This window comes from Anolis sagrei, chromosome 2 (assembly GCF_037176765.1).
Source record: "Anolis sagrei isolate rAnoSag1 chromosome 2, rAnoSag1.mat, whole genome shotgun sequence".
In the NCBI taxonomy this organism is placed as follows: Eukaryota; Metazoa; Chordata; class Lepidosauria; order Squamata; family Dactyloidae; genus Anolis; species Anolis sagrei.
The window spans coordinates 207,407,684-207,426,887 of NC_090022.1; the positions used below are offsets into that span (position 1 = coordinate 207,407,684).

Here is a 19,204-nt window from a genome sequence, read left to right on the forward strand (position 1 = left end):
TGGAGTGGCAGCATCCTAGGATTCTGTGCCACCAACACAGAACCCTCCCCGTGTTCCATTTGGACCAAGGGGCTACCGCGGGGGGCAAGCAGCATGGCGATACTTCCCCATGTGTGATGGGGAAGCATCTCTGGTGACCAGGAAGGACGTGAGGCACTGGGATTAGCCCACTGCCTGATTTACCATGAATGAGCATGGGGAGGCTCATAAATGGACCTTTGAAGGCAACTAAAAGATTGATAGGTTTCTTGGTGAAAATGAGTTTGAACAGACTCCAGAACCCAATTCCTAGGGTAGTTAGTCTGATGGCCTCCTGGCTGTTTTTCCCCATGTAGGTGAAGTTGTGATATGCAGGCTGACAGCTCAGGAGAAAGGTCCTTTCATGCACTGCGTTGCTTAGATTTGTTATTCTTCATTGTAATGTTTACACTTTTAACTGCTTTTAATTTTACTGACAATTTGATTAGATTTTATACATGTGTATGCTGTATATCTTAGTTTTATCTGTTTTAACCTTTGTAAGCTGCCTTGAGTCTTTGAGAATACTAATAGAACAATTGTTACGTCAACAATAGCAGTATCTATTTTTTTTTCCATTTTGGGGACACACATTTGCTGTAAGAACATGGAACTCTAAATCATCAGGTTGAAATCATAAAACCTATGGTGACCCTAAGGCAAACATCACAATGCTTTCTGGGGCCAAGTGAGTGTGGGCTTCCATGGCTGAGCAGTCAATTCAACTCTGGTCTCCAGAGTTATAGTCCAATGCACAAACCACACTGACTCTCTCAAGAGTTGACGATCATTACAAAAATGTGGCCATCATGAGTTGTAACTACTGTTGACGATTTCATCCTTACTATACTTGTCCTACTGAATCCCCACTGAAAGAGTGATCTCCCCCCTCATGCTCGCTTCGGCAGCACATATACTAAAATTGGAACGATACAGAGTGATCTCCCCCTTTTCAACCATTTAAATTGTACATGCAGTGGACTACTAGCCTGGTTGCTGCAAAGCTTGGCTGGTGGGTTGTTATTGGAGATTCTCTATGGGCTTTGTGTTCTTCCATTCTTTTTCTTTAGAATCACTTGTGCACAGGGCTCAACAGGAGATGTGGGCTGTGCTCACGTCTTTCTTCTCTGTCCTTTCGTTTCTCCTCTCCTCCTGACCTGAACCAGAGGTAGATACTGACAGAGCTTCCTGGGATTTTCCCCTAACATAGCTGCTGCCTTTTCCTCTATGTGCAAATTCCTGAATGAATTATAAATGTTTGCTGTTCTGTGGTCCGCCCTCCACTGTCTTTAGACTCTTGCCTGACTTCACTTGCTTGGGCAACCTGCCTGGACAAGATTGCTCTCAAAAAATGAGAGCTTGGAGGATGACTGAGTTTTTGAACCTCTGAGATGAAGGAATGGCTATTTAAACCCTAAGTTAGATCTCTGAATATTTGCAAATACTACTATGTAGATGAAAGGAAATGAATATTGTGGGGACGAGGATGGGATATAGAGATAATTCCTTTTGGTTTAGTGGTTGTGTAATGTCACTGTGGTGTCATGCTTTGAGACAACTGGATGCCAACTCTGGAGACCAGGATTCAAATCCCTGCTTGACTATGGAACCTACTAGGTGATCTTGGACAAGTCATGCTCTCTCATTTACAGAGGGAGGCAATAGCAAACCTTTTCTGAACAGATCTTGCCAAGAAAAACATGTGATAGGATCACCTTAGGTCAAAAACAACTTCAAGGAACGTGAGAGGACATTTCAGCAAATGCTGCATATCATACAACCAGGTAAGAAGCAACATCTCCTAAAATACGCTCTTCTAGACATAACTTAGAGATCAGAGTCATTTGTTTTCATGCTGATTTTCAGCCCTAAAACCCAACTCATAATACAGATTGTGTATGCATGACATGTATGTTTTTTGAAAGGGAGTGGAGCTGCATGGTCTCTGGAAATAGTGTGGTTTGAAGTGTTTTCTTCTTTAAATTATCCCACTAGGAGGGAAAGTAGAGCTCAAAATAAAAGCCAGTGCAGTTAGTCTGTTGGGCAGGAAGGTTTGTGTCCAATTCTTGGCTGGTTTTGCTGAAACAGATTTAACATACAAAAGCAATGAGAGAAACATGATAGGCATTGTGGTGCAGTGGTCAAAGTGCTGCCTTGGGATTTGGAAGATCTTCTCTTCAGGTCTCCACTGAGTCATAAATCACACAGGATAACTTCAGTCTACTTTCTATCTTTCAGTTTGTCACAACCCTCGGAGTTATACTTAAGATAAATTAAATAACAGGAAGGCCCTCTGCATGGCTTTAAACCTTCTGTGGGATGGGTTGACTGTAAACATTAACAGCATTATGAGCTCCCTATAGGATTCAGGGCCGGGCCAGGGATGATCCTGACCTGGCATTCATCCCTATACCCTATCATTGCTTATGCTGTGACTAGGGACCTCATCACATCGAGGCCCTTAAGCCAGGGAGTAGTGGGGTCATTTGTGGGGCAGTGGGGCAAATCTGTGGGGCAGTGGGGGGAAACTGTTCTAAGCTCCCCACATCACCCCCTTTTCCATCACACGAGGGAAACTGTCGCTGCCTGGCTTCCCCTTGAACTGTCCCCGGCTTAGCTAATGAGAACATGGGTAGCCACTCATGTTCTCAGGACTCTATCCTATGATGCTTCCAGGAAGGAACCGGGGCAGAGCCCTGGAGGAAGTAGCCCTGTGTCATTGATGGGCTCTGGTGGGGCCATCCTCACTCCATCCTGGAAGTGTCGTAGGATGGAGCCGTGGTTACACATGATGAGGTCCTTGAACTTATGTGACTTACCTGAGGCTGGATCTACATGGCCATATAATCCAGTATTTGATTCCAGATAATCTGCTTTGAACTGGATTAAATGAATCTACACTGGCAGCGTATATCCAGTCTGATAGGAGAGCCATTGTTGCCAACATCAATGGCAGCACACACACATACTGTCCAAAACAGTCAAAATACTTCTTTTTTAAAATTTATACAGCACTTCAAATGAAACTCTCTCTTTACCCCAAGGAAAAAAATGAATGATGAAGGTATTCAGCAGTTTCCCCTCTTCTACAAGTGAGGGCATTGTTCAAATGATCTTTTGTTTCCCTTAAATAAAGCTTTATTAGAGAGGTGTTAGGAATAATGAAATTTTTTGACAACATTTATTTGACTTGTTTGTTTCTGTTTGTTTGGTTTTCCAAGTACTTAAATTTGGGTTCAGCACTACAGGGCCAGCTGTGCCATTAATGACTGCCTATATGGACCAAGATATAGTACCATAACCAGATGACTAGGGCCGAGGTGCTTATGGTAGATGGAGACTTATATGGAATTTCCCATATTATGAAGTCTTGTTTCTGTTTCCAAGACAGAGATATGTCTTTTTGAATCAAAAAGGAGACTGAAAGAGAATGTTGTGCTTATGCAGCTTTGGAGCCCAGCCTCCATTGTTGGGGAATAGCCTGGGAGAAGATTAAAAGAAAAAGAGAGTGCTAAGGCAATCTGTCCAATGGTACATCATACCTAGTTTTGTCATTCATTGAGATAATATCACAAAGGCAAACCGGAGGAGTTATGTAAACATATACTATACAGTACATCAGCCACAGAAAACCAAAATAGAAAAAAAATAATAAAACAATCCAACAACCCTGTAATTCTTTTCTTTCTGTATTGATGTTCTTTTAATCAAGAGGGGATGCTTGGTCGACATGGTGGTTGTGTTTTTACATTTCTGTCTTTCTTTTTAACCAGAAAAAGGATGTAGTAATGTAGCAAGAAAAGAGACACACAGAAAAAGAGAGCGAGAGAGATTTCATGAAAACAAAGGTAAAATTGTAGAAACTTTGAAAATACAAAATATAAAAATGTACAGGTTGTTTTTTTAATCCTAGGAAAAGGTGTTGAAAAGATTTTTTCTCTTGTATTTTAAAATTTCTTTACAAAAAGTTAAGGCGAAACATTAACTGTACCAAGCTTTCACAAGTGTAATCCTTTCTTTCTGTGCTGGAATTGAATATTATCATGGAATAGTTTGAGCAGATATAGAAACCTAAGCTCTGTAAGGGCTGAGCATCCTTTATCTGGAATTCTAAAATCCAAAATCTGAAATTGTCCTCACAAGTGGCTGAAATAGTGGCACCTTCGTTTTCTGGTGGTTCAAAGTACACACTTAGTTTCATGCACGAAATTATTAGAATATTGTATAAAATCACCTTCAGGCTAAGTGTATAAGGTGTATACGAAACCTAAATGAATTGTGTAATTACACTTGGGTCCCAACTCCAAGATATCTCATTATGTATGTATATGCAAATACAGATATTCCAAAATAAAAAGCATTCTGGTCCCAAGCATTTCAGATAAGAGATACTCAACCCATATCTCTATTACAGACTTGCAGCTGGGAACTGTGACCAACCCTACAATTCCCAGATTTCACTTGGAAAAATTATTGATGTAGAACAATAAAATTGACAAAATTGTGTAATCTGGATGATTACTAACTATTAGGAAAACATGTTATGACATTTCTTTCTGACTCTTACATTGATGGGTTTCTTTGCTTTGTTTTGTACTTGTACTTTCAAACACTTTATTTTGTTTTTGAAGGTAAAGCAGAGTGAGTGAAAAAATAAAATAATTTTGAAATCTATGAATTCCCTAACAGTACAAACTGTCCCAATTATTTTGTTCCTTTTCACATATGGTTTAGTTTGCTCCATCTATTTTCATGTGGAACAATCAAACCATAACCTGGCATTGAAATCAATGGGTCAGCTTCTGACAATTTAGATCATATCATTTTAATCTTGCTCATGAGGACAAAAAATAAATACACAGGCAAGATCATAAGGGGTTGCATTCATTTTTGGTGCTATGTTCTGCGACTGGAACACGTGTGTTTAGTCTGATGGGGAGAGGGTTGAGGTGGGCCCACAAATCCCCCTGGAAGCCCTGCCAAGTAGTGCCTAACCCAAGTCAACATTTGTGTAGGATGGTCCCAGTGACCTTATCACATAAGCTGACAAAAAGTCCAAGCATGTTGTCAACTGCCCAGTTATAAAAGTGAAAAGTCCCAATAGGAGTCTAGCCCGTATTACATGTTAGGGATTGGATGTAAACCATGTTTAGCTGCGATGTAAATTAAAGAAATCAGGATTAACCTTATATTTTATGATGTATGAAGTGCTAGACTGAATCCTTCTATTATGAGATCTTCCTAAACTTTGCTATTTTGGGGGGAAGACTCTCAGTCCTACCACTTTCATAGGTAAGTCTGGTGGGAATTGTGGGAGGAAGCCTTCTTGGTGGATCTCTCCTTTTTAGGGAGATCAGGATGGCTCTTGCTTACTATCCGCAAGTGAAAAAAATCTATTCTGAACTGAATCCAAGTGTGCTATTTCATTGACATTTATCACATGTCTTTTTAATGCATTGTTTTAAAATCTTTTAATTCTATGGATAGCATACTTGCATTTTAGAGATCTTTTGCCTTTTTTTAAAAATTAATGCACCATATTTATGTATTTGTTTCAACTTTGGAAATTTGAGTTGAATTTTAGTTTTGGAAGAAATGTCAAAGGTAAATGAACACTACTACTACATCATCATTATCACCAATAGCAATTTGTTCCATTGATTTCAATGAGGTTCAAATTCAGTTAAATTAGACTGAATTCAACCCTTTAGGAAAAGAGCAAACTGATGGTTGAAAACTCCTTTAGAAGAAATAAGAGACAGTAAGGAAAGTTTATATGTATATTAAGATCTACTTGTTGATTTCTATAGAATATGAATATGCCTAATTTCAATTGAATCATGTCTGCTGTTTCCAACAATTATTGTGCTTGATGCATAGGAAATAATTCATTTTGGTAACCTTCTAAAATGGGAGTTTAACATTGAATTCCATGCATTGGGAAATACAGGTTGTTGAGGGCATTAATAAAATATAAACACCTATCAATGGAATGCAGTTTTCTGTTGTATCTGACAAAAATGTCTATTTCTTGTGCTCTATTTCTAACCATTATGCATTAAACTTTGTAGTTCCCTCATCTCCTTCACTGACTTAGTATTAAGCATCTTTTGATGCTAAATGAATGAAACTGCTGTGAGCTGCTTGTCTTATTTTAGTAACTAGGAAACAAATACTTAATCAATAGTAACACTGGGTGATGTCAAACAGAATAGATACTCTCCTAATTTTTGCTTCCTTCTCACTGAATTCTAAATGTAAAGCTTGAAAGGTTGCTTAGGATAGATCCTTTGGTTTTGTTGTTATGCTATATAAAAGATATTTTAATTAAGGAGAATGCTGAATTGGTTTTGAATAGAATAATAGTAGCAAAAACTGAAATGGCAGGCTGGTGTAAAACGTATTTCCTAACACAATGAAACTTACATTGATAAGGAAATGATGGGGTATGTAACATGAAAACATGGTAGTCATCCCTAAATTCTTCCAAATGTTGTTGCGGAGCAATTCCCAGTATTGTTTGCCACAGGATTTGCAGGCTGGGACTTGCAGGCTAACAACATCTGGAGGACTAGGTGATTCCTACCCTGCATTAAAACTAATAACAAGAGAAGGAGACTGAATAATAATAATATAAATGCAGGCGCTATTAATAATGAGTGGAGCAAATACAGGGGTTGTAGGACACTGCAATCCTATACAGACTTATCTGGCCGAAAGTCCCATTGAACTCAGTGAGGCTTATCTCTGTGTAGACAATTATTAGATTGCACTTTGTGCCTGTATAAATTCATTTAGAACTGTTTGCTTGATTTCTTAAATTGTGATATTTGCAAGCAGTGATTTGAAATCCAGTGCTCTATTAATAAAAAAGTGTGAGATTGCATTTCTCAGCAGTGTAATGTCTACCCTTTCAGGGCTGTGATCCTAAGCATATAATGCTGAAGTAAGTTTAACGGAACACAATTGCGATATACTACTAGTATTTAAACGCAGGGTGCAGTATAATCTGGTAAACCCCACTCTGTTCATTTTAGTATTCCTTACATGGAAAGTAACTGTGCAGTGACATCACCCATAATGGCACAGAAAGAAAAGAGTTCAGAGAATTTTGTTCTACATGATGTTGTTACAGTTAAAGCACCATCCAAGAGAGAACAAAAAAACTGGGGGTAAAAAACCCCCTAAGTCTGCAAGAAGATTGACATTGGGTTTATGTTGCCTCCAAAAACTTATGAAATATCTCCTTGGTTGAAGTTATTTTAATGCCAGAAGAGGCTTGGGTTCTAATTTGAATTTGATTTTTATATTTTGTTTTCTAATTTAAAAATTATAGCTTCTAATTTAGAATTTATCAGGAACTTCTCTTCAGGAAATGCAAGGGGGACACAGGTCAATAGGTGAGGTCTCTGTAGTCAATTGGTCTACTATATTCCATGAGTGGATTCATCCATCAATCAGTTGCACTTCTTGGAATCCATCCATCAGTTCTGTTTTCATGTCAAGTACTTTGAGGAAGATCACTTATCACCTGCAGTAACCAGATACAACCAATGCCAATCTTGGATTTACATAAACAAAGGCTTATTAGAAGACAATCTTAATGGGCATCAAATGAAAGTGTAGACTGGGAAAGTGCAATTCTAAATTTTGCCACACATTAATGGCTTAAAAAGGATAATAATGTATCTAAGTATCCCTAGGTATCCCTAGGTAGAACATGGCAGTGGTCTCTGGGCTCATATAATCAGATTTGTTTGTTTTATTTTGCATATCTCTTGCTCATTCTACTATGGGGAGAAGTGAACACGAAACAGGGGGCGTCTTGATGTTATTTGAATGTGGGATTTAGTATAACCCTCTTCTGTCCCTTCACTACAACAGGGCATTTTAGCCTCCAAGACTGATACTTAATCAAACATTCACAGAAAAGATGGCCTTCAGTGTATATGCCAGGGATGGTTAAGAATATTTGAAAATGTTCAAGAAATGGTTGAAAATGTGTTTCTCGAGTGTTAGGAAAAATCTGTGAGAATCTCCAGTTTAGGACTTATTGTGCATAAAAGTCACACTGCAAAAAGGTATGAATTTTGCACAGATTGAATCCATGATTACACAATTTTCTGCTCAGAAAACAGCATTTTCTGCATAGAAAATAGTGCTGAGAAAAAACTGTTTTTTTAAACAAAAACGCCATGTGTGAATTCTGCATGGAATAAGTCCAGTCTGTAAATAGTCTCACTTTCTTACAGAAAAAGATTGCTAAAATTACATCTTGCTTTCTACAAGCATGAAATTAGCAGATAATTATATCATTAGTAGGTATACTATGATCTTGCCACCTGCTCAACTGAAAAAAGTTGTGTAATTTTAGCCAGTGTTCCTGGTCTTTGGTCTTCAAGATGTTTTGGACTTTTGCTCCCACTATTCCTAACACCTGATAAACTAGCTGGTAGATGATGTCCAAAACAACTGGAGGACTAAAGGTTGGAAACTACTTCTCTGGGTTTTGTTTGACTATAACTTCCATCATCCCTGTCACCAGCAACACTGGCCTTGGCTGATAGGAATAGGAGTTTAGTACCATCTCACACTCAAATAATGATTAGACCCACAGTGAAGAAATGATAAAGAGGCAGCATGGAGCCCAAGACCTTCTGCTGTTCTCTCTTGGGGCCCAGTCCTGGGAAATATAATGTCTAGCTATGTCAAATGAGAAAAATCAGACAAGGAGATGACCCTTGTCTTTTGTAAACTTTTGTGATGAAATTGAAGAAACCAAATAATATTTGACTGAAGCTTTATAAATAAACAAGTAATATTTGAGCCACCTTAGGTAAATGAAGTCCCAGTTATCTGGATTTACAAACTAGTTCTGAATTCTTTAAGTAGCAGGACCTGGGAAATTGTTTTGTGGATATGGCCAATGCAAGCAACCAGTATCTTAACCTGACCCCCTCTTTTGGGTAAGAGTACTTCAAATCAACAGATCTTGCTTCACAGGAAGCCATGGACTTCTCTGTCTGGTTCTCAGAGTCAATAGTGACACCATTTTTAGATAAAACGTATTTGATAACTTGAGATCCTTCTCCCTTAGAGGAAAAAAATGACACTTTTCTGACATTTTTTCTAGGAATAGTTTCAATCATATGACCATTATCATGGGTACATATTCTAAGTAAACGACAAAAGAATACTTCACATTCCATGGTTGCAGCAAGCAGGCACATATGTAGGGCACTGTTACTTAAAGGCAAGTCATTCAAATTAGTGCTCTACACTTAAGTTGTGGCAGCTGCTGGATCCCATTTTCACGGCATGTTTATTTCAATTTGAATGTAGGGAGGTGGAACAGATGCACAATACTGTAAGCTGGAAGATTTAGACAAGGCCAATAAAATTAAATTAAAAAAACCCACAACCAAATTAAAATGAACCACCACTCTAGGTAGAAATAGAAGTAAAAAAAACCCACATTTTGGTTACATCAGTGAATACAACCAATGTTGTTATCTTCCATGCCACAAAATAAGCACCAAAGCTGTTTATCCAAGATACACTTGCGTGCATACAAGTCCCATTGATGCCAACAGTACTGCCCAGTATTGAAGTTTCTCCAAGCAGAAGCAATTTGGCAAGAGCTACTGTTGGGAAACATCAGTGTCTCTCAATGAAGTCCATTGGAGACTCTGGAAAAATGAAGGGAGGTTTTGTAGCAGCAACATGTTTTGGAAAATCCACACTGGACTTCAGTTCGTAGAAACCCACAGCCAGCATGGCAACAGCCAATGCTAACCAGGGGCTTTGGGGAGTTTTAATTCTAAAAAAGAACTTTTCATGTCTGTGGTTTAACCTATTGTTTGTGGCCTTTCCTCCCCTGGTGGTATTCCAGCTCAAATCCTAGTAGATTTCTTGGAGGTTTTGAGAGAGCAAACTTGTTGAATAACTTCCAGAGTTCAGAATAAAACAAGCTGTGAAGTCCATTATAGAAGGAAGGGCCTGAATTTTGTGATATCAAAACATCATGATGACCAAGTGCCCAGTAAAAAATAAAACCTATTTTTTGTTAAAAACAACATTAAAATGCAGTTTAAGGCTCACATGTACGTGAAACTTAAGAAGAGTCCTGCAAAATCCTTGGAGGCTGATCATACCTGTTTGATATATAAAGTAAAATTCTTCATATACATTTATACACTTCATAAATATATGCAATACATAAATATGCATATCAACACACATCCACGTATGCATATTCATATATTATATATAGCTAGATATAGATAGATCTGTTTGAAATATGAAAGTGTTTCTATGTATGTGTGTTCAACTTTTGTTTCTCTCTCACCCTTAAAGAAAAATCCCAAAACAGTGCATTTGGTGAGAAATCATGTTTTTCATGATTCATCTCCCTTGAAGAATTAGAAAAAAAACAATAGAGCAACCCAACTGCAAGGCAATGGAGGCAGTCACTTCCAGTTCACAGTATTGCAGTTAGAAAAAAAATACAGTGAGCTCTAAGGGAGTGATGGAGCATGAACTGCTCAGAAGAAGAGGAAGGAAGGAAGAGGTGGTCACATGACAATACAGCATTGACAGCGCTTTTTCTTTTCTGTACCTGGAAGCTTTTCCATGGGGAGGCTTTCTTCTTTCCCCTCTGGCGAGGAGGGTTCTGTTGTGTCCGACAAGGGCCTCCCAGAAACCAACTCAGCAGCGTTCCCATCCATGGTGGAGACGTCGGTCACCGTCTTCTCCCGTAACGATTTCTCATCATCTTCGTCAATGAGGACCAGTTCGGCCTTGATTGTCTCATCATAGCCCAGCACCTTTTTTGTCTCATCTTCATCCTCAATATTTTGGTAACCCATAAATATCATTGTTACTGGGTGATCCACACTGGCTGTGGGGACTTCATCCCCAGTGAGTTTTGCTTGGTGTCGAGGGTTCGCGGAATGCCTTTTGCTGGGTTTGTGCACCATCTCAAGTTTTGCCTCCTTGAAAAGTATCTGTTCCTTTGTGTGGCTGAGGGTCCCATCCACTATTGATACAGTCCCTCCTTTCATACTTGATTGTCCAGCCTTCTGAATAAGTTCATCTACATCCTTTGAGCTTAACTTATGCACTCCGTTTTCTACTACTGTGCCTCCAGAGTGCATCTCATAGACTACTTTGGTACCATCATCATAGACCTTGATTCCTCTTTGATGGGCAGCCTCTAGGCCAATGGGGGATGTAGAGAGGATCTTGGTCTCCCCTGTCTGTTTGTCTTTCTCCACATTAATTTCCATGCTGTACAAAGCTTGAATGGAAAGAAGAGAGGAAGTGCATGTTACAACAACAAAAAGCATGTGAATGGTTAATTGCCAAACAGACAAGATGTGCCCCCAAAGAAGATAGACAAACTGTGCCTAAAGAAGCTGTTCCCTACAGTGCCAAGCATTCTAGGTTAGAAATGTGGTGGATACTACAAAGAGAAGCAGTGTTATTCTCGAGCAGTCAATGCAACAGGTGCTAGCCATACTTTCTGCAAAGCTGAACAAATTCCACTATCTCATTTTCTGCATTCAAGACATTCTGTTAGGTGAAGGAGGTAACAAACAGACAGGCCTACCAACTTGTCTCCATGGGGCATGTTAAGCACTATGCAACAGTGGTTCTCACCATTTTGGCCAAACTAGTTATTCAAATTTGTCAGAAAATGAAAGGTTTTGCCATGCCTTTCATTCATTCCCCCTTCAGCCACAGCAGTAGGAAGTCAAAAGCTTTTCCAGCTAACATTGTCTGCCTTTGCTACTGGGGAAGGCCAATGAACAGGAGAAAGGAGGAGTCAATTTCTGCCTTGCAGGCAGTCTTGTTGAGGAAGAAAAAGTAATCAAAGAAGAAGTAAGGAGGAAGAGTGAGACTAACAGAGAGGGAGGGGAGGTTATTTGGAGAATAACTGGTTCTGATCCTTCTTGTCTCCTCTGCTGCAGCAAGCACACACCAACACACGTTTCTCCAGTGATGAAACAGGCACCAGTTGACCATTTCCGGTTTAACATAAACACATTGGGGCAATAATAATAATAATAATAATAATAATAATAATAATAATAATGATAATAATAATAGACAGAACTACTTGTTAATTTTTTGAGAGAGAAATGTGGGAACTTCCAGCAACATAAGAGTATCTTCAGCAGTTTCAGGTGTTCCTTCAGGTATCTGTCAGTGCCTCAAAAAGGTTATCCCTAGCACAGAGCCGTTCAGATACCTTGTACTACAACTCCTATCTATTCTCAGGTGACACAGTCAATGGCCATGAAAGTTGGGATGCTGGGATCTGTTCTACAACATCTCTGGAGGGCGCTGGGGTGGGGAAGGAACCATTTGACATCCATGTCAAAAAAAAAGCTGCATAACATAAGGTGATTATATTTGCATCATTGCTATGCGGGGTCAGGATGTGAAGATTATTTTAACACATGCATCAATGTGTAGATTGAGGCTGAGTGTGTTTTGCATAATTCTGCAAGTGTGCAGAGATAGTACACGATGGTACATTTGTCCTCTCAGCTTTAATCAAGGCAATTTATAACTGTAGGAGATGTAGGGTTGTTGGCAATGTGTTCTGGTACAGTCTCAGAAGCCAAAACATTTCTACAAAAAGAGTTCTAATACTCAGGTTTTATCTTCTCCAATCCTATCACCAATAGATACTGATATATGCAAATAAAGGAAGAAATATAAACCTTCTTGAGATAATCCACTTGAGCTGCAAATTATAGCAGAGACCATGCTTTTAGAGTACTAAAGTATACAATGCTGTGCTCCCATGCTTCCTTACTCCAAAAGCACAGCATGGCATGGAGGGAGGGCTTGAGAAGTTACTTGGTCTGATTAGAAAGACAAACAAACAAGACTAGTTTGGCTTCAGTGTTTACTCTTCATCTAGATCTAAGAAAAGGGACAAGTTAACAAGAAAACAGAAGAAGTAGAAATGAAATACCCAAGCATAGCCTGGGTGGGTCCTTCAGCCTGTTCTTCAGTAACAATGTTGTTGCAACACTGAAAATGTTTAGCTTTTGTATATTCTGCTCCCTTGTCCAACCAAGGCCCAATTTGCACATTAACGTGCCATTGTTCATCAACTCTGCAATTCAACACTATCCACAGGCCTGTTTTTCAGTCTATGTGATGACTAGAAATGGAGTGCTTGAACTGACTTCATTCTGTAGTGTGAAAAAATTATGTAAGTTCTTTGAGGAAGGACTGATCTGTGATGGCCCATTCAACATTTAAGTCAGCTCTTCATACTCTAAATATCAAATGATGAATGCTCAGGTACGATTAACTGTTCTGAAGGTACACACAAAAATTAAATCCCAAGGGAAAAGTAGTACTAGTACTACTAGTTTTTTAGCTGGATATGATATTTATTTTCCACTTTAAGGATCCTGATTAGCAAATCAAACCATGAATTAGACACAGTGGTTCTCAACCTGTGGGTCCCCAGGTATTTTGGTCTACAACTTTACCAGCTGTTAGGATTTCTGGGAGTTGAAGGCCAAAACATCTGGGGGCCTACAAGTTGAGAACCACTGGATTAGAGGATCTACTAATTAGTCTCAATTCACTTTCACATTCAGGAAACTAGAGCCATTAACTGGATGCTCTGTGTGATTTTTGAGAATGGGAACTTGGGTAAGGGAAACATATACAATTGGCTTCCATAGAAAGGGGGCATAAGAGATATTATGAACTCTAAGTCCATGTATCCACATCTCAACCCAATCATGTACCCATGTGTATTTTTTTCTTATTTTTTATGTAAATTGAAAATTCTGGGACTATTCTGCCCAACTCATGGGAGGTCATAAATCCAGTACTTCAAAACATCACAGTATCACTGCTAGAGAATTTGAAATGCAGTTTTGACACTCTCCGCATATTAATATGGTACACTGCTGGGTTAACCTCCTTAAGGTTTCTTCAAAACATGGCTAGGAAACATGATTTTTCTTCTTCTTTTCTTTATCACATAAATGATGAGAGTGAACAATACAAAATGGGACTAAAACACTTTGACTGGTGTTTCTCAACTGGTAGTACACCTTGTGGGGATGCAATTTCAACAATGGCCAAGAATCCGGCCTTCCTCTATCCTTGTGTTTTCCAATAAGTCACATTTTATGTGTTGTTTTGTGTGCTGGCATGCTGAGCAATAACATTTACACCCAACAGTATTATTTACAGTTCTCAGCTACTAGTGGAGTTATTTGTTTTGTGTATTGGTGTTTACGTCAAATAATACCACTGCCTTCTGGATGTCTTTTACCCTAGTTTTCCTTGTAAACATGCAAGTATAAGCAAAAGAGTGCCCTCTTCATTTTTGTCATGGTAAGAGAGAAAGATTGGGAACCACCTCCTGAGACAAATGGCTCAATTCCTTGGTACCAATGAGGATGTCTTAATCTACACATCTTAATGATGCAGGGCAAAGAAGATTCACCTTGAGAGGGAAGAGGTAACTCTCACCCAGAGTACTACATTTCCCCCCATCTTATATTTGCATTCTTCCTTAAGTGAAACTCTCAGAATTTGGTTTATTTGTGAAGAAACACACGCAGAGTGTAAATCATTTTCTAAAAACAAATAAGTGAATACATTGCTACAAGTAAAGAAATAGTAGAAAGAGGCAGCTCTCACAGGCAGGTTCATGCATTTGAAAGAGGATTGATTTCCACTGGATGAGATCTAGTTTGTAAAAATCGTTCTTGTTCAGAGGGACTGATTTTTTTATGTGAATGAGAACATCTTGCCATTTCAATAGATTTTACTACCATGCTCTCTTTCCCTTCAAATGTCAAGGAAGCACGACCACTTGTGTACTTGCTATCAGTTACAGGGGAATGTGCTGTGTTGTTTCATGGGAATCTCAAGGCAATTGCACCACAAAAGAGCAAAGTTATTTCTTATTAATGTGAAATTGTAATGTAATTTGTTACTGGGGAAACACCTATTTAGCAGTAACTAGGTATTGCTGAGTAATTACTTCCAGGCACCTCTGTTGTGTCCTTTGGTATGGTACAGGATTTGTTGTTATTATGTGTCTTCACATTAATGCTTGACAGAAAATGACCCAGAGTCACAGAGTTTTCTTCACAAGATTTGTTCAGAGGTGTTTGCATTTGCCTTCCTCCAAAACTGATGGAGAGGGACTTGTTTAGGGTCACCGAGTAGAATTCCCAGAGTCCTGGTCCAACACTCAAATCATTGCATTATGATGGTTCCCAAAGACCTAGGGTCTGGTTATCAACAAAGACAGTCATCAACCAAGGATGGTTCTGAATTATCAATCTCTAGGTTGTGTGGAACCAGTAAACTACTTTCTGTACCACTCCATCAACATAATATCACCTTGTCTGAGCTTCCTGAATAGCTCAAACTGAGCCTTCATTTTGTGCATTTCACACATAATGTTGCAGTTGTACGTCCACTCACATTACAGGACTGATGTGAGAGGCAGTTTGTAATGCAGCCTCTTTGCACTCTTAAGACTGCAGCCTATGTATCATAGGAATCATTCATTAGAAAAATGTTAACTCACTCTTAAGATAGATGTATTCAGACAAGAATATTTTTAAAAAAACATAAACTGTAATAAGATTTATGCCCAACTTGTCTGAGCATTTGCCCCAGCTCTAATATATTCCCCTTGCCCTTTTCACAATTTCCCTAATATTTATCATTACATTTTCTGTAGAACTATGTACTCGATTGTGTGGAGGGAGGTATGTAAGAAACAATGTGGAGTTCCTTATTTACTCACTCTTTAGCTTACATTTAAGGTGATGTAAAGAGGTAAGGTTGAATGTATCAATGATGTGCAGACTGCAATTATTTGGATCAAGCAGCATTAAAACCAAAAGAAACATAAAACCAAGGTTTAGACAATCCTTTGTTCCCATGACCACTGATTTCAGTGACAGCTTAATGTTGCTTACTGTTGAACTCACCAACATTTAACAATTTCTCTTAGAGTCTGGTTGATGTTAACCTTTGCATAATAAGCTTACCACAAATGTTCTTGAATGCCTTTTCAAGCAGGCAGAACTAAATGCCTTAATTTTCCTTTATGAATGTTTCTCTCACATTAAATAACAGAAGCTTTAACTATCTGGTAAATGAATAAACATAGATGGACAGACAGAAGACAAATAGATAGACAGAACATGGAGAAGCATCTCTTTAGGTTGTCCACTAGTTATGTCAAGTAATTCCATTGTTTCCTCCTCATAAAATACAGCTAGGTGTTAGTCCCAGGAAATCCAAGATGTTAACAATTATCCTATTGATTGAAAAAATAAATGGTGCTCCATTGAGACTTACCAGTAACCCTGCTTGTCCTGTCTTTCCCAGAAACTGACTCTGCTGCTCGCGAATAGAGGGCTGTGAGTTCGGGGATCTGGGAGTATATGTAATTTACTGCATCTGGTTGTTAGAGAACGAGAAATGGAATTAGAGATTGCCTTGTGGACCCCAGAGGCTTCACTGCTTAGACAGCAGAGTTCCTAACTTATCACCCTGAACAATAGGCACCCAAAGCTTTGTCCCACATAATTGGATCAAAACAAGTGAAAAGCAGGCTCATTGTGCTTTGGCTGCCATTCAGTAGCCGAGGAGTGTGTGTGTATGTGTGTGTTGGGACAGAAAGGCCAGATGACTAAAATATTTTTTGGTTGTGTGCACACAAAACCATGTTAGGAGGTTCTAGATTGTGTCAGGTCAGTGACCTTTGAAAAGAAAAAAGGAAACACAAATATCCATGCATAACATGAAGAATCAAGTAATGTATCTCTAGCACAAATGATAGCTTTCCCTTTTTAAGGTGTGTAAAAAGTTGCAGCTTTTAGTTATAGTGTAGTGAAAGTAATAGACTTTTATCCATAAACTTGGTTCATGTGTTAATTTTCTTCTATAGCTAAATGAATCTACTTAGGAACATTTATATTTTGGGTTGTTGTAGGTTTTTCGGATTGTATGGCCATGTTCTAGAAGCATTCTCTCCTGACGTTTCGCCTGCATCTAAGGCAGGCATCCTCAGAGGTTGTGAGGTTACCTAAACAGAAGTAAGCAAACCATTTCTAAGACACAGAACTTTCTTATGCACAAAAAGCCTGACCACAATTACTCCTGTTTGGGTCACTTCCTGGCTAAATTAGTGGAGTTTTAAAGCAATTCAGAAATGACGGGGCAGAACTAGGCTGCTAAACTGGATAGACAAAAGGAATACATAATGTCACTGACTTAATAATATGAAGTCAGATACTTACTCAGCTCTGTCAGTTATGCTATGTTAGAAATGCTGTAACTGCAATATTATGTGCTCAGGGCCAACAACCAGATGTTATTACTACAGATTCACTACTGCATTCTAGCATACTTTGTGTCCTTTCTCTTATGCAATTGTTTCCTCCAACATTTCAAACTTCCATTCAATCGTAAAACAAATAGCTTTAGACACAATGTTTTGCAGTGATTGGGGGGGGGGGGAAGTATTACACACCAATCAGGGCCACTGAAATGACTAAATTATTCAGCAAGGGTGAAATATTAGGACTGTAGGGCAGCAAAGGGAAGCCACGTGCATTGAACACTCATCTCATTTTCCTCAATGGGATTGCTGGCTGGCGGGTCAAGCAAGGCAAAATGACCACCTCCATGCCTCACCATTAATCAAATCAAAATATTTATTTCGGTCATTGACCAGCACAGCCTCACCGTTAAGAACATTGCTCCACCAGCGACCACCCATGTAACAAGGTCCTAGTGTAACCCCAGCCATATATATATATGTGCTTTGGATAGAATAAGGAAGGATTAACTCTCCTGTGATGTTTGTTTAACTGCCTGTGCCCCTGTTCAGATTTCACCTCACTTTTTGTCCCTGTGATAATTGGATTTTGAAAAATATGGTCTGGTGTGGCTTATTGTGGAAACAAGGATTGATGATAAAGCTTCTGGTGAGAAATCCTTTTCCCATGATAACTGTTTCAGGAGTCAATTTCCCTTCCAAAGGGTAGATTTCTCCCACTACCTGTTATCTCACCCTGTTCTTTACTATGAGTCATTTGTAAGTCAGATGTTTGTAATGCGGAGACTGCCTGTAGATGAGAATAGATACAGAGGCAGCATGGTTTGGTGGGTTCAGTGCTGGACTTAGCACTTTTCTTTGACATCTCTCAGTTTCTCTGCTCTGCCAAAATAGAGTCCCATGAAGGCCATCACATCACACAAGGCCACTTCTGGACTTTGTTGCAGCTGCACTGGGAAATGGAGGGAAGACTCCATTTTCAGGAGTCAGGTGTTACCTGACTCCCAATGACAGAAGTCTGAAAGAAGTTGGATGGAAGTGGGGAAAGGTGGGGAATGGATGTGGGATGGAAAGGCAGATGAAGATGGAAAGGCAGATGAAAGAAGACGGCTTCCTCTGCTTTTCCCTGTTTTCCTGTGATGAGGTTCTATGACTCTGGAGACCAGGGTTTGAATCTCTGCTTGGCCTTGGAAACTGATTGGGTGATCTTGGGAAAGTCACACTCTCTCAGCTTCTGAGGTAGACAAAGGCAGACCCCCTCAGAACAAATATTTCCAAGAAAACCCTAAGACTGTGGAACGGCCTGCCAGAAGAGTTCCAACAGCTACATGAAGACCTAAAGACCTATCTCCTCTGGCAGACCTACTCAGCCAGTTTTAAGCATGAATTTAAAACTCGTGTCCTGTGTTTTAACCTCTGTCTTATACATTTAATATGCATTTTATTGAATTTTTGCAATGTTTGTGTGGTTTGACTGTGTTGTGACCCTCCTCAAGCCATGAGGAAAGATGGGTAAGAAATAATAATAGTAATAATAATAATAATAATAATAATAATAGCAATTGGGTTGTTGTGAGTTTTCCGGGCTGTATGGCCATGGTCCCAAAGCATTCTTTCCTGACGTTTTGCCTGCATCTATGGCAGGCATCCTCACAGGTTGTGAAGTCTGTCAGAAACTAGGAAATCATATTTTCTGTATTACACTATTAAGGATGAATGATGAGGAAATAACTATGTTTTTTTTAAAGGAAAGTGATGGCTGCTATTATTACTTTTAAGAATATATAATATTTAATAATTTTTACTGGAGGGGTTGCATCCATTTGGAAA

At 39.1% G+C, this 19,204-nt stretch overlaps 1 protein-coding gene across 8 annotated transcripts in view; it reads right to left on the reverse strand.

The window, feature by feature from the left end:
- PALM2AKAP2 (PALM2 and AKAP2 fusion) overlaps window positions 1–19,204 on the reverse strand; it is a 313,924-nt gene that overhangs the window by 157,340 nt on the left and 137,380 nt on the right. For 6 of the 8 annotated variants that reach the window (XM_060762475.2, XM_067464361.1, XM_060762476.2 and 3 more), the window contains exons 6-7: window positions 16,390–16,491; window positions 10,637–11,317 (exon numbers count right to left, since the gene is read on the reverse strand). In XM_060762475.2, the coding sequence (XP_060618458.2) occupies window positions 10,637–11,317; window positions 16,390–16,491 (783 nt within the window). The remainder of the gene's footprint in view (window positions 1–10,636; window positions 11,318–16,389; window positions 16,492–19,204) is intronic. The other 2 variants (XM_067464362.1, XM_060762480.2) reach the window with 1 other exon arrangement.